Below are 14,712 nucleotides of genomic sequence, written 5' to 3'. Positions count from 1 at the left end.
GCTTCTTAGCCCAGTGTTTGCTATTGATATTATTTTGCTCATTTGATACTTGATTAGTTGCCCAGTATGAAATGTGAGCCTAGCCTAACACTTACAGCTCCTTACCCCATCTCAGGCTAGAATTTCAAAAGACAAACAGGGGTATCAGGAAAGTCATAGACAGCATGTTTTTTTAATATATATAATTGAATATTCAGAAACTTTAGATTAGTGTTTCCTGAATCGTGAGACTACATTGTACAAAATGCTTTGAATCTATTTACTTTTTAAATTTGGATTGAAAAATGAGCAGTTATATGTCTGTATAATTAAGACAGCAGTTTCATAACAAATCTCTAACTTCCCATGGTAATACCTCTTTTTGACCCATAATTAACAGTTTCCTGCTTGTTGTCTGAGTTATTGGACTTAGTGCAAAGTAAAATATGTGTATAATGAAAAGGAATGGTTTCATATTCCAAATTTTGTACTGTTCAGAATTGTCCAGAAAATATGTTCATCACAATGTAATCTGTATTTTATGAAATACAAGGAAATGTTTACTTTTCCTGCATGTGTTGCCATCTGTTGAAACAAATGGAAGGTGGAAGTTATGAATGGAATGTTGTGGGCAAGTCAGACTAGATTCATTTCCTGCTAGTTAGACATAAACCTGCTGTGATTCCAGCCCATGATAACTCTAAATTGCCATGTGATACCTGGATTGTTGCCATGTTGCCAAATGCTTATTACTTTGCATTTATATATTGTGTGCTTTCATATTCATTAGCACATTCAAGAAAGTGGTGAAGGAAAAATAACAAAGCTATCAGCCTGTTATCACTTACTGATGTAATGTTATGCCAATTTAATTTTGTCAACATTTGTTTTTGCCATTTCAGCTTGTGTTAATGAAATGGTAATAGTTTTAAAGATAGGAATATGTGTCAAATATCCATACAAACCTTTAAGGGTGACTTTATAAACTCCCAAAATGCAATACATGTCAGGCCAAAAATTAATTTATTCTGTATTATGTTGATAGCCTGCAGTGCAATTTAAATTTAGTTGATTTCTCCTCTTTTTTCTCCACTATAATTTTGTCAAGGCAACATTTGCATTGAGGGGGAGCCTGTATTTCTGTGATGATGTAGCAGCCATTAGGTAATCTATCTTTCTGTACAAGTAATCTGTTTCTTTCGCTCTCTTGTGTTCTAGGAAATGACTGTGGATGATGTTCACATCAAAACCATCAATGCCCTTGCTTTGAAATTAGAGGTACAGAACAAGGAAGAAATAAAAACTGTATATCAACGCCGGAAACAGCTCAATGAGAGGTGTGTGGAAAAAAATCCATATTGGGGTCCAAATGAAGGAAGAAAAATTCAGAGTTGCTGGATTTCTTGACCAGATGAGGATAGTAATGCTATCATTACTAATCCTCCAAGGAGACAGTTGCTTCATTCATATACTGTCAATAATTGCTCTCTTCCTTAAACTGTCTGTCATAGCATCATAGGCCTGTAAAGCTGGCATGGACCTGACGTTCAGCATCTTCTCAACAACACTGTTCTGAGTCAGTAGACTCTGTCCAAAAACATGTCTTTTTGGTCTTGAAAATTCATATCAAATATTCAGTTTTAATGTAATTCAATCATTAAAAATCCAAAATGAAGGGGGGAGAGACAATAAAAACACAGTTCAATCATGAACACTTGCGATAGTTGCATTACCATTTTAAGCAGAGTTAAATCCTTCTAAGTCAGTTAAAGTAAATGAGGTTAGAAGGCTGGAACTCTGCTGGATGGCACTGTTAATATAGAAATATGGTACCGTGGGGGAAATGGATCATTATTGCTGAGTTATACAGAATACAATCTGAACCCCACCCCCAACAACAAAAATGTCAAATTACAGAGCCTCTTCAAGTACAATTGTTCTTAACTCCTAGATACACTTTTATTTCCTCTGGTACAACACCTCTGTTTGTGGTCATTGTCCAGTATCTTGCCTATTAAGTACTGAGCCATGGGATTTCCATTGTTACAGTGTTTCATAGAATCATAGAGTTGGAAGAGACCTCCAAGGTCATCTAGTCCAACTGCCTGCACAATGCAGGAAGTTCACAACTATACTCTCACCCACACCCCCAGTGACCCTTGCCCAGAAGATGGAAAAACACCTCCAGGATTCCTAGCCAAACTGGCCTGGAGAAAATTGCTTCCTGACTTCAAAGTGGTGATCGGCATTACCCTAGGTGGCAAGGAGGGTCCATGTGAACTAAGCACTGTTGAAACACTCCCCTTTTCCAAAGATGTAATTCACAGCACCCTGCTGTATCACCAGCAGAACTCAAGATGTGCCAGTTAGTATTTCTCAGTCTGCCCTCTATTTTCCCTGGACACCTCTGGCTATAATGAGGAAAGACTTCACCATTTCTGACCACAATTCCTCAGTTATTACCCTTTACCTCAGCAGCCTGTCAGCATGCTGGTGGCTGTGACATCTGTAATCAGCACACGTGACACCCATTCTGCCCAGTATTTTCAGGCTTGATACACGATTTGATGTATAGCTTATCGCAAGAGGTGATACAATGGTGTGCAGCAGGACTGGAGATCAGCAGATTCCGTGCCACCCAAGCTATGTACCTTCTCAGAGTGCTTATGGAACAGGCACCTGCTATTCACAGTCCTGAAGAACCTGAATGGAGATTCATGGGGATCCATGAGCGCAGTTTTGCTTACCATATAACTTGGAAGAAATCTTTTCCCTTAAGAGAATTTAGAATGCTGTTTGCAAGATAAAATGACTGAATTGTGCTTTGCTGTGGCTGGTGTCTTCTGACCTGGGAAGACATTGGTGGATTATCAGAACAACAACACCAAGAAGTCAAGTATTTGTGGAGCTAGTGACACCATACAAAATATGTAATTTTGCCTTATTTTCTTGTTTACCTCAAATGTTTACAGAGGGACAGGTTAATGAAGAAAATCACAAACCTAAAAGTTGATATTTGAAATAAACCAGGGTCCAAACGTGGAGTGGGGAACATTTTATGAGGAGTTTTAGGGGGAAAGGCAGTCTGAGCTGCTTATGATATGATCTGTTTATGACATTTCCAAAATAAGAATGTGCTGTTTCATTATTCAAGAGATTATAAGTAAGGGAGGGATTGTGTGTGGGAGAATCCGTGCTGAAAATTTCTACCAGGCCCAAAGAAATGACTCTTAGACCATAAAATCAACAACTGTGACTGCATGTTAAATACTCTGATCAATTAAAAAATTGTCACTTGAAGAATAGGTGGAAGAATTTCCATGGTGACTTGAAGGCATATAGAAGGAAGTTGGAAGGAGCTCTGGAGATTCATACCTTGATCAGAGAAACTGATGACATAACAGAGAGAATCAGCGAGAAGGTGATTTTCTCTTACTATACAGTTCCCATTTTGAAGTTCTTGATAAGTTTCCCCAAAGTGGAGAAATAAATGGAGAATGCAAGGATATTTATAGACTGTATAGAATATGTGCAAAAGGGAATAGAGAGAAGAACCCTTTGTGATGACATCAGCCATTCTGCTAACTCTATGTTTGAAAGTATCTACAAAGTAGTAACTAGTCTAGAGATAGTGGTTTGTATCTTGCTACTCCATTCAGCACTGTTTGAAGTTTATCTTCAGCCTAAGGATAGTTTTAGATGGGTGGCCATGTTGGTCTGCGGTAGAACAGCAGGATTTGAGTCCAGTGGCACCTTAGAGACCAACAAGATTTGCAGGCTATGAGCTTTTGAGAGTCAGTCTAATCAAGCTACATTGTACCTTTGCATCCTGATGCCCCTTCTTGTAACACCCTTTTATTTTCTGTCATAGGCCTTTTAATATTAAACTGGCCTCTGATTCACCTTTTCAAAATCAAGCTCTGAGAGTGGAAACACATGAGACGAATTACACGTGAAGAGCACAGGTTAGGTTGTGCAAACTTCCCTGGGAGCGGTAGTCTTACCTTTCCCCCTCTCCGAGCTCCTGTAAGAAAACTAAGCCAAGTGGATTTTCTTTCAAAGAACAGCTGCTCGACTGGAGAGATTCTTTCAAAAATCGAGTCACTTCAGTTTTCCTTTAGGAGCTCAGAGACGCCGGGAGAGTGGAATCTGCACTGCGATTCCCTGCCGGGAGAAGAAAAATGGTAGGGACTGGATTTCTCTCTCACTCATAAAACACCTTGGCTTTTTTCCTGCTTCTTCTTACATCATTCCCCTCCCCTCCAATCCTGACCTCCCAGAGGATTTTTGAAAGAGAGAAAGAGTATGTGTGAGAAAGTCTCTCAACTAGAGAGAGTCCCTCCAGTTGAGAGAAAGTCTCCCCAGCTGAGAATCACAGTTAGCAGTTGTTGTTTTTTATTTTATGACTACATTTCCCACGGATCCTTGCAAGATCTGACATGCACCCATGTGCCTTGTGTGGTTCCACCCTAAGTTAGTCTAGAGTGTCAGGAAGTGCAGGCCAATTGAATCGTCATTTGCTTCCCCTTAACTCCTCTCTTTCGGATGTTTGGGGAAACTGACAAGTTGTGATAAATAATTGTATGTTCTGTCCGTTTGGTTCCATTATAAAAGTAAACTCGTGAGATGAGAGATACATGCAAGGAGAACTAGCTAGCCATGGCTGGCTAGGAGGGACGTTGGGTTTTAGGGGTGGGAACTCTTCCCCTCTCTCGGGAAAGAGAGGGCACAAAAGAAGTCTGCAGCTGTTTGGCTGCATGGCTCCAGTGAGTTCCTAGAATGGTGGGGCAGAGGATCAGGTATGCCAGGCTTGTTTCCCCTCCCCTTCTAGACATTGGGCACCCATCACCAGCAGAAGATGAATAAGGTACTCTGTTGTAATACTTGAACTGATAGGAGGAACTGCTTATTTTCTTTTGCAGCCACAAACCTTTTGTGCAAGATCTGTTTTCTCTAACTTGTGTACTCTGTATATTCTGTAGTAAGACCTCTCTTGGCTAAGGTGTGTCAATTCTTACCCATATGCCTGCTGCTTGGTCACATACCAGAACTCTCTACACCCTCAGAGGCTAACCAGCTTTCCCCAACAGCTGGTGGATGAAAATCCTGTTTAAGTTGGAGTGGTGGTGGTCTATGTAGGAGAAACTGGGGGATCAGAGGCAGGGAGAACACAGAACACTCCCCCCCAGATCCATAACACACACACACACATACACCTTTTGTCTGGGATATAAAGGCTCAGGATTCAAAGAAAAATTACAATGCGAGATTGCTGAAACTGAGTTTATTTGCAAATTTGGAGCAATGAATACCCCAGGATTGAATCAGGACATAGAATTTTTCTCGCATTACAGATGCTAATTTTCTACTCTTTGCTCTATCAAGCTAACTACATGTGCTAACTTCCTGACGCTCTGACTGACAATACCCCTCCCACCCTCTGCCTCGATTATAAGGACTTCTTCCTTTTTCCACTTCTTGTATCTGACAAAGGGACCTGTGACTTTAGAAAGAAAAGAAATGGATTGTGGGAATTCAGGAAGAACTTAGGCAAGAGGAATGAAAAGAACTTCCCTTAACAATGCTACCAAACGTCCCTGTTTAGATTCAGATCAGGAACTAAGGAGGGGATTTCAGGCAGTGTTTTGGTTAAGAAATATCTGAATGCACATCCCTTGTTGATTGGAGGAGGTGCCTTGGATTTTGGTACATGCATTGCCATGCTTCGAAAATCCTGAATTTGGTTAGTATGCAAAAAGCTTCTTTAATACTTTAAGCTATACTTATTGCATTACACTCACAAGTATATGTAAAGTGATTCAAAATCAAATTAAGGTGACTGCATCAAAAGGATAAAAGAGCAAGAGTACAACTGTTGTTTAAACACACTAGTTTGTGATCTTTGTATTTTTGTCCTGCTCCCTTAAGAGTGCACTGGTACAAGCACTGGACTATGGGAAAGATGTGGAAAGTATAGAAAACCTAATCCGAAAACATGAAGAAACGGAAAGAGAAATTGGCTTCATACAGTCCAATATGGAGGTAAAAGATGGGAAGGCCTTAGAATTTGAAACAGGAATGGTGATTATTATGGCTGCCATCCACCTGAGGTTTCGTATGGATAAGCACTAATTTTAAACCAATGCACTAATTACATTGATACCTTATCATTTTCCAGTGGATCATTACTGCCTGAAGTCAGACTTCTGCTACAGTTTATGACTCTGTAGCGATGCACAATGGAAAGGAGGGTAATAAAACTGATAAAACATTATATTTTTCTTTGAAGTATCACATGCTTTAAGAAAAAAAATTGGACTTAGACTGGAGTAACTCATTTTAGGATTGCACTGTAACAAAGGAAATTTTGTTCTTGTGCTAATATCCAGATCAGTACTAGTAATAACATTGCCCCTCTCAAGTCACAGTTAATTTCCTGTTTATTAATTATATTTTAATGCCTTCCTTCTTCCAAGGAGCTCAGGATAACACGTACAATTCCCTTCCTCTTCTTTTTCTGCGTATCAGCCACTTGAGGTTCATAGAATAGAAGTGGTCCAAGGTTTCTCTGTGAGCTTCTTAGCTGAATGAGGATGTGGACTTGTATCCTGCCAGTCAGAATGCAACACTTTAGCTTTTACCCCACACTGGCTGTCCTTAATTCTTTGCTCAGGGTATAACACTTGAATCAGTACCCAAACCATATTATTGGCTACTGATGTAGCTGATAGGTTTTTCTCACTGGAGGGTGTGGGTGTGTAGTAAAGATAAGAGGACCCCATAAGAGTTCTCAGGAAACAAAACAAAACAAAAATTCGATATTATACAATGATAAGTTGCCTGTTCTGTTTCACGATGTTGCACCCTGTGAGCTGAATATAATGTATAAGGGCAGAACTACATGTTACATGTTGATCCAAGACCTTTAAAATTATTTTTTTCTTTCATAGATTGCAGCTGCAATTCCTAAGGGCAGATGGGTGGGGAAGGGGCTAATTATCCTTTTCCCCCATGTTATTTCCTTTCCTGAAGACTCTACTTCCAAATTACTTTTATCCAATTGGAGGAAAAAATACCAGTAAATTGTCTAAAACAGAATTGTTGCTCTGCAAAACAGTTCTTGTCCAAATTATCTTATGAGTATGATTGATTAAAACTGAATCAACTTGTAAATGCATAAAACAGTATTTCCAAAGTAAAAATGCATTCTGGCTTTAGAGGATGCATGCATTTCAAGCACTGTCTTTGAAGAGGCATTTGCTCCTCCAGAAACCAGGCTATTAGTCCACATTTATGTATTTTGACCTCACTCTCTGTTGTGTGCTGCCCTATTCTTTAAGCTCACTCATATCTCTTCCAAGTGACAGCTTGTACTATCAAGATTAGCCCTTGTAGTCATCACCTCTTTCATATGTATGTCTTGGTGAGTTCTGAAAACATATTTGTAAAATATGGGTAAATTTGTTTATGACATTGAAAGACAAAATTTTCAACTGCTGAAAAATTGCTCAGCCATTTCCAGAAATTTTAGCATTTAATTGAATGTAATATATGCAAAGGATGGCACAGGTTGTCACTTTGCAAGAGTCTGTACATAGACATGGAGCTTTATTTACATGAGCTGCTGCTCATGCTGCTCATGCTGCTCATTTACATGAGCTGCTGTTACTAAACTTTGAAATGTACCTAAACCATAATGCCTCTTTCCAAGCTTATAACTATGTGGACTTCCTGTATTCTTTTCAGTCCCTGGAGCTGGAATCATTCCAACTTTGTAAAAGGAATCCATCCCCTATAAGTGACAAACTGACTATGAAGCAAAAGGAGATGAAAAATCATTGGCTACGACTCCAAGGCCAGGTCATGCAAAGGTAAAAATATTTGCAAGGCTGCCATCTTAAATATGTTCCCCAATTGACTCAGACTGCCTTAGAATATACTGCAGAGGAGTTAGCCATGTTAGTCTGTGGTAGCAAAATCAAAAAGAGTCCAGTAGCACCTTTAAGACTAACCAATTTTATTGTAGCATAAGCTTTCGAGAATCAAGTTCTCTTCGTCAGATGCTACTGGACTCTTTTTGATTTAGAATATACTGCCGCCCAGACCGGGTCTTCGAATCAATGAATTCTCCGTGGTTTTGCCGTAGCGGTTACTCCTGAGGAAGCCTTTGTGAAATCTGTGCTTCAGCCGGCCCCAGATTGGTTGCTGAAGATTGCTTTGCCAACTTCAACCCCGCGGCTTTTTTTTACCATCAAGAGGAAACACACAGTTGAAGGAGGAAATGACAACGGAGACAGGATATGGACATTAACTTTATTATACCCGGTTGTTCTAGTAGAGTGTATTTATACTGTATATGAATTATTGCTGCTACATCGTGATTAATTGATTGTACTTCTGAGGAATTATTTATACTTGTTGTATTGCACTAGCTTTGTTGATAGCACTTGCACTTTAAATATCGAAAATTTATAAAAATTTATTTAAGTAATTGTTTAATATTGTTGTATGCTTCCCATGGGCTAGTCCCAACATCTCTGCCAGTTCTTAAGGGAGCAGCCATCTTTTTGATCTGCCATGGCAACACAAGCAGATTGGTTCCTATGGTAATTAGCATCCTATGCTTCACTAGGCCATTTGGGCAAGGCTGGGCATGGGGAGCGATTGACTTTTCCCACACAATTGGTGCCTATGGGCTATGCCACCGTTTTTCGCAGTGTACCTTTCTGTGGTTGTTGGGGGCGTGCCTGGGCCCAAAAGGGCTTAGGAAGCCGACTAATTCATTCCCAGCTCCCCAGCACACACCCCAGGTGCCAGTGCAGAGACTTATGTCAGCATCCAGCCGCTACAGTGGAACAGTGGCGATCTGCTGTGCCAGCGTTAAGTTAAGTTGACATTCAGAATAAGCTATAGGGTCCCAACTAAACTGGAGGCCAACTCTGAAGCCTTTACCTGAATGAATCTCAGACTGAAAAGCATGTCTCTTCCCCATTGTCCATCTTTTAAAGCTTTCTGTACCTTGGGAAACTGTGCTAGTTAGCTTATGTGCTAGCTTCCTTAAGAGAAACACTGTGTTCTAGATGTAGGGGAAAGTAAAATACAAATAGACATTGTCACCATCCAAAATATAGAGCTGGAATGTGTAGGAAAGGGGGAATAGTCTGTGAGTATGTGTGTCCACTTTTATGTTGGCCTGATTATATGTGTAGAAGAAAGAAGCACGGTTCTGTGGGTAAGAAAAAAGGATTACCCCCCAGTTGAGAAAGCCTCCCTCTTCCTTTCTTACTCTTTTCTCCCCTGCAAAGTAGTTTTATTCCAGCAAATAATATCTATTGTATGACAAATATTGTATCACTGGGTGACCTCGGGCTAGTCCCAGCAAATAATATCTATTGTATGTCATCTATTGTATGACAGAAGGGAGAAGCTGGCAGCCTCTTACCAGTTGCAGAAGTTTAACTCTGATATGAAAGACTTTCTAGACTGGATTCAAGAAATAAGAGGGCCAATGGAGGCTGAGAGTCTACCTAAAAGTTTAGCTGAAGCTGAAAGTATGATCGAAGAGCATGATCAACGAAAGGCAAGTATGAATTAAGTGGACCAATCAAAGTCATCCTGATCTTGGAATATATCAGTCCCATGACTCACACCTAGGGTACAGTCATATGCAGAGTTATTGAAACTTAATAGGTTTAGACTGGAGTAATTCTGCATAGGGTTGCACTGTTACTTTCCTAAGAATATCTTGCAAGATGCAGGGCTTCAATATCTTTGGCAATTGACAACTGATATGTATAAGCATAACAATCCAGGCTTCATCAAACAATCACACCAAACTGTTTGTACTTTGGACCATAGTACAGAAAGCGACTGCAGTGACTATGGGAACGGTGACACTATGGGGCCAACTACTCCTTCTCCATACCTTGGTCCTCCTTTTTGGTTACACATACTATGTGTGGCACAGTGAGTTCCCTGAAGAGATTGTCTTTTTTTAATTATATGTCCACAGACTCACTTCCAATGAGGACCGTGACAGGAGGTAAGGGGGATTAACAGTGAAATCCTAAGCAGAGTTGCTGCAGTCTAAGCCCATTGATTTCACTGTAAGCCTTCTTCCCTGCACCATTTGTATGTTTCATCCAACAAGGCAAGTGCCGACTCCTTGTGGCTGTTTCAGATTGGGAAAAAGGACTCTACTGGAACTGCCACCCCACATATATGTTTGATTTTTAAAGAAATAAGAACTCTGGAAGCTACTTTCACGGAACTCCCAACATCACATGTAGATTTGCCCTTATTTGGAATATCTTTCTGAGATGCAAATATTTTCCTCTTAGGCAACATTGGATAAGAATAATCTACCACTTGCATTTGTTCCCAGTTTTCTGAACCTTCAATACCCCACCACTGAATTTTCTTATTCCTAGACCCAAAATGCCTACCTGCCTATTACTAAGGTGAAAGAAAAGGCACAAGTGAGCTGAAAGAACTCAAAGCTGTGTTGAACAGTACAGCATCCTACCAAAAATTCAGAAATAATAAAGTAAAACAAGGGACTGAGGATTCCTAATGAATTGGTTTTACTTAGGAAATGAGAAGAAATAGTTCGGAACAAAACTTGTAGAGAAATTTTTAGATGAGTTCTTAATTTAAATGGCCTGCATGGGAGAAACTAATAGAGTATCGTGTAATTAGTGTGATATAGTGGATAGTAAAGGGTGATCCAGGTTCAAAATCTTGCTTGACATGAAGCTCACCCAGTCCTGCCCTAACCTCACAGGATTGTTGGAAGAATAAAATAGAAGAGGGCTGCCCTTTGCTTCTTGGAGGAAGGATGGGATAAAATTGTACTGATTATAACACAACTGTCTGGACTGTCTTTATGAAAAACATAGAAAGTTGAAATCTTAGAGCCAAGCCAGGTGTGTGCTGGGAGTCCTTAACAGAACAAATAGAGTCACGTAAACAGTTCAGGAGAGAAAGCTCTCCTTCCTGCACACAATGGCCCTGATTCAAATTGAGCCTCATGCTCCTGAATGTTAAATTTAAAAAATTGCTGGGAGCTCCAAACACAGAACTCCCTGCACACATCTGGATTAGCCCTGAGGGACACTATTTGCTGTGCAGCTACCACCCTCTGTGTTATTGTTAAGAAGTAATTGGTATTTGAGACCTCTGATTTATTGCTAACATTTCCCAAGAAAATCCCAGTTTGGGAACAGCCTTTCCTAGACTAACAGAGCAAATAATTATTTGTTCTCTATATTTGTTATTTCCTTGAGTTTCCTGTGCTGTTCCAGTGACACAGCCCAAGGACTGATATGACTTTCCATGTAGATATTAGTATTGGAAGGTTGCTGTGTAGAGTTCCTAAAGACATGTATCCTTCCTGGACAGCTGGTTCTGCACAAACATTTTGACATCAATCTCTCCCGACATGTTTTAGGCAGAGATTGAAGCACGAGGAGAAAGGTTGAGTTCATTAATCACCTATGGTCAGGAGCTCACCAACTCTGGACATTATGCAGCTCCTGAGATCCACCATTCCCTCATCCAGCTACAACAGTCCTTGACTGAAATGATCCAGGTTTGGCAAGAACAACATCTAAAACTGATTCAAGCCAAGGACTTGCAGGTAAGTGAAGAAGTGGTCCATGGCAGTCAATTAGGAACAGAGAGAGCTCGAGGCAGAAGCCCCTTAAACAGCCGTCTTTGTCTGAGAAAAGCACAGGATAAAGATAATTTCAGAATTCAGAATAATTACTTTCTGCATTTCCTGGCCAATTTAATATTGGTCAAATGTACGGCATAAAACATATCTATTTGCAAGTAACCAGTGAACTTTGCACTATCCTGACTTCACAGGCAAAAGACTGAGTTCACATCTGATTTCTGTCTCCTTCACAGAAATTCCTTGGCTATGTGGAAGAGAATGAAAGCTGGCTGAGCAGCAAAGAGGCCTTTCTAGCAAACAAGGATTTGGGGGTAAGTAAAATAGGCTGCTGTTTATTCCGCTAAAGGGAGAAGATGTTGGCAGAGGAGAAAATGCAACGTAATCACTTGGTTTCTTCTTCCAAAGGCCCAACTTCTTGTCTACTAATTACCAGTTTCTGTGTGGTAGACATGATTTTCACACACACACACCCCCCACACACACATATATTAATTATTGCTCTTATTTTTACTTGTAATATTAATATTATACACATTGATATAATCTTCAGAGTGTTCAAAGCACTTCAGATGCCAGCCTTGGTTTACATATACAGTGAAACAAACAGTAATTAAAGGTGAATTCACGTAATTCACTTTAGGCTGCTGATTGGAGTGGGGAATCACATTTTAAAATGCTTTCTTATGGGGAAAAAACCTCCTTGAGATTTTTTTAAAAACTTGCACTTACACAATAGGGAGCAAGCTAGGCTGGAGTCTGCTGTTTTGTTACTTACAGGATTTGTTGATAAGTTTAGGGAACTAAACTTTACAAATAACCCAGTATGGAAGATCAGCATTAGTGTTTCCCATATTGCATATAAGAGGCTGAGGCAAGAGACCTGCTGTCAAACAGATCTCCTCCATGGTAAGGATAGGCCAAACATTCCTTCTCAAAGGTCATTGCAGGTCTCTTACTGTCTCAAGTTTACAACCAAGCCTGAAAGAAGCTTTTGTATATGTCAGGATGGGGTTCATTAGCTGCATTGAATGATTTCCCTGAAGCTCCTCCAATGGCTGTCTGAGGGGTCTTTTAGAACCCACTGTGGGCTTCCATCCCAACACCTACTGAGTTTACAGAGGAAATCCCAAAGGTAACTTTCCATGTAGCTATTGTTCTACATAGCCACCTGCTCATAATACCAGTCACACAGTCTTTTGGGCCTAGTGCTTTCGCATTCAAAAAGCTTTTGAAAATGCTTTGGAAAACTATGAAAAACAAAGGTAGGTATTAGAATCTTGAAAATGTGGGATAGCCAACTGAAAACATTCCCTGTTTTTAAAAATCTTAAGCAGGATTCTTTGTCCAGTGTGGAGAGTTTGCAGCAAAAACACATGCAATTTGAAAAGGCCCTGGAAGCTCAGATGAAGGAGATTGACATCATGACATCATTTGGCCAGCAGCTGATGGACAGCCAGCATTATGACTCTGAGAACATAATGAAAAAGGTTCAGACAATTCTCAGGAGGTAGCACCTAACCCTTTTCTCACACCTTAAGTGTATCTTTAAAATGGCCTTTTTACCATGATTCGCTCATTTGTTCATCATAACTGTTGCTCCCTCCCTCATAATATTAGAACTCTGGAGCACCCAATGAAGTTGGTGGGCAATAGACTCAGAATGGACAAAAGGGAATACTACTCTATTCAATGTGATTAAATTGTAGAATTAACCACCAGTGGGCATGAGCACAGATGCCTTTAAAAGGGCATTCAACAGATTCAAGGAGGATAGGCCCATCAGGGGTTACTAGACACAGTGACCAAAGGGAACCATCACAGTCAGAAGCGCATACCACAATAACAGAGATAGGAAGCAGCGTCAAGGAAATGCCTTGGCCTTTATGCCCTGTCTCTCAGCCCTCCAGGGCAACATTGGCCACTATGTGAAACAGGAAACTGTTGGACCATTTGTCTGCTTCAACGAAGCTCTTCAGCACTAATCTCAGCTCCCCAGCTACTAGAGTCCTGTTTGAGGTAATCTGGGTAACATTTATACAGATACATAGGGCTGAGGAAGCATCAGACTGGCAATATTTACTCATTTGGGGGAAGGGGGAAATACTCCTTTTTAGTAGCATTTTATCCTTTCTTATTCTTCAAGCATTTCCTTGCCAACCATGCTCAATTTTCTGGTTCTTGAATTGCAGGGCTTTATTCACAAAAGTTAACATATATTTTAACCTAGGCATAAAAGAGAGAGTGAGAATGTTAACCTTATTATCTTGGGTCATTATTTTTTTTAAAAAATTATGTTATTTTCAGTCCACTTTTCTCTCAAGGAAGATTACTCAGTGTAAGTCAATACAGTCAACAGGATGGTGCATCCAATAAGCAATGTAATAGGATTAGAATGTAATAGGATTAAGAAATCTGAAACAAAGCTGAAACAGACGCCGTTTCCACACAGCTTACCTTTTGTCGAGATGCAGCGTCTTTGCACGCGAAATCGCGCCAGGAAGATGCTGTTATCGCACCATTTCATGCGAGATCACGCTGTTATCACGCGATTTCGCACAAGAACACGCTGCAGCCCAGCAAAAGGTAAGCTGTGTGGAAACAGCCATAGCATAAGTATTAACATGATATGATTAAACATGCAGAAATTATATAGTAGAGCATACCTCTAAAGATAGTATGTACTGTATATAGTAGTGCAATTCACAGACCTTTTTCTTTTCTTAAAGCAACTTCCTGAACCATTCTGTTATTAATGTTTCTTATTATAGAAAGGAGAGGCTTCTAGAAACTTCTTTGGCTCACAGGCATCTTCTGGAAGAATCAAGGCTGCTCCAAAACTTTCTGCACAATTCCTTTGAGGTATCAACATATTTTGCTTTATTTGCTGAGAGTTCTTAAAATATATATGTCATTAGAAAGGTGGACTATAAATAACATGAATAAAATACATAAATAAAAAATAAAATCAGTAAGGATGCTGTGAACTTTGCAAAAAATGTGGCCAAAGTACCTGGTTTATACTGAGTTGTGTCTATCTTTCAATCACCTCAAAGATT

The 14,712-nt window shown here is 39.9% G+C and overlaps 1 protein-coding gene across 1 annotated transcript in view; it reads left to right on the top strand.

The window, feature by feature from the left end:
- The window catches only part of SPTBN5 (spectrin beta, non-erythrocytic 5), a 161,389-nt gene that overhangs the window by 102,601 nt on the left and 44,076 nt on the right, over window positions 1–14,712 (top strand). The window contains exons 40-48 of the mRNA XM_054969930.1: window positions 1,198–1,316; window positions 3,286–3,400; window positions 5,908–6,021; window positions 7,726–7,850; window positions 9,397–9,563; window positions 11,433–11,617; window positions 11,890–11,967; window positions 12,988–13,163; window positions 14,425–14,515. Of these exons, the coding sequence (XP_054825905.1) occupies window positions 1,198–1,316; window positions 3,286–3,400; window positions 5,908–6,021; window positions 7,726–7,850; window positions 9,397–9,563; window positions 11,433–11,617; window positions 11,890–11,967; window positions 12,988–13,163; window positions 14,425–14,515 (1,170 nt within the window). The remainder of the gene's footprint in view (window positions 1–1,197; window positions 1,317–3,285; window positions 3,401–5,907; window positions 6,022–7,725; window positions 7,851–9,396; window positions 9,564–11,432; window positions 11,618–11,889; window positions 11,968–12,987; window positions 13,164–14,424; window positions 14,516–14,712) is intronic.

This window comes from Eublepharis macularius, chromosome 2 (genome assembly GCF_028583425.1).
Source record: "Eublepharis macularius isolate TG4126 chromosome 2, MPM_Emac_v1.0, whole genome shotgun sequence".
Lineage (NCBI taxonomy): Eukaryota > Metazoa > Chordata > Lepidosauria > Squamata > Eublepharidae > Eublepharis > Eublepharis macularius.
Note: the sequence above shows the minus strand (reverse complement) of the source record. Positions and strands in the feature narration are given on the sequence as shown.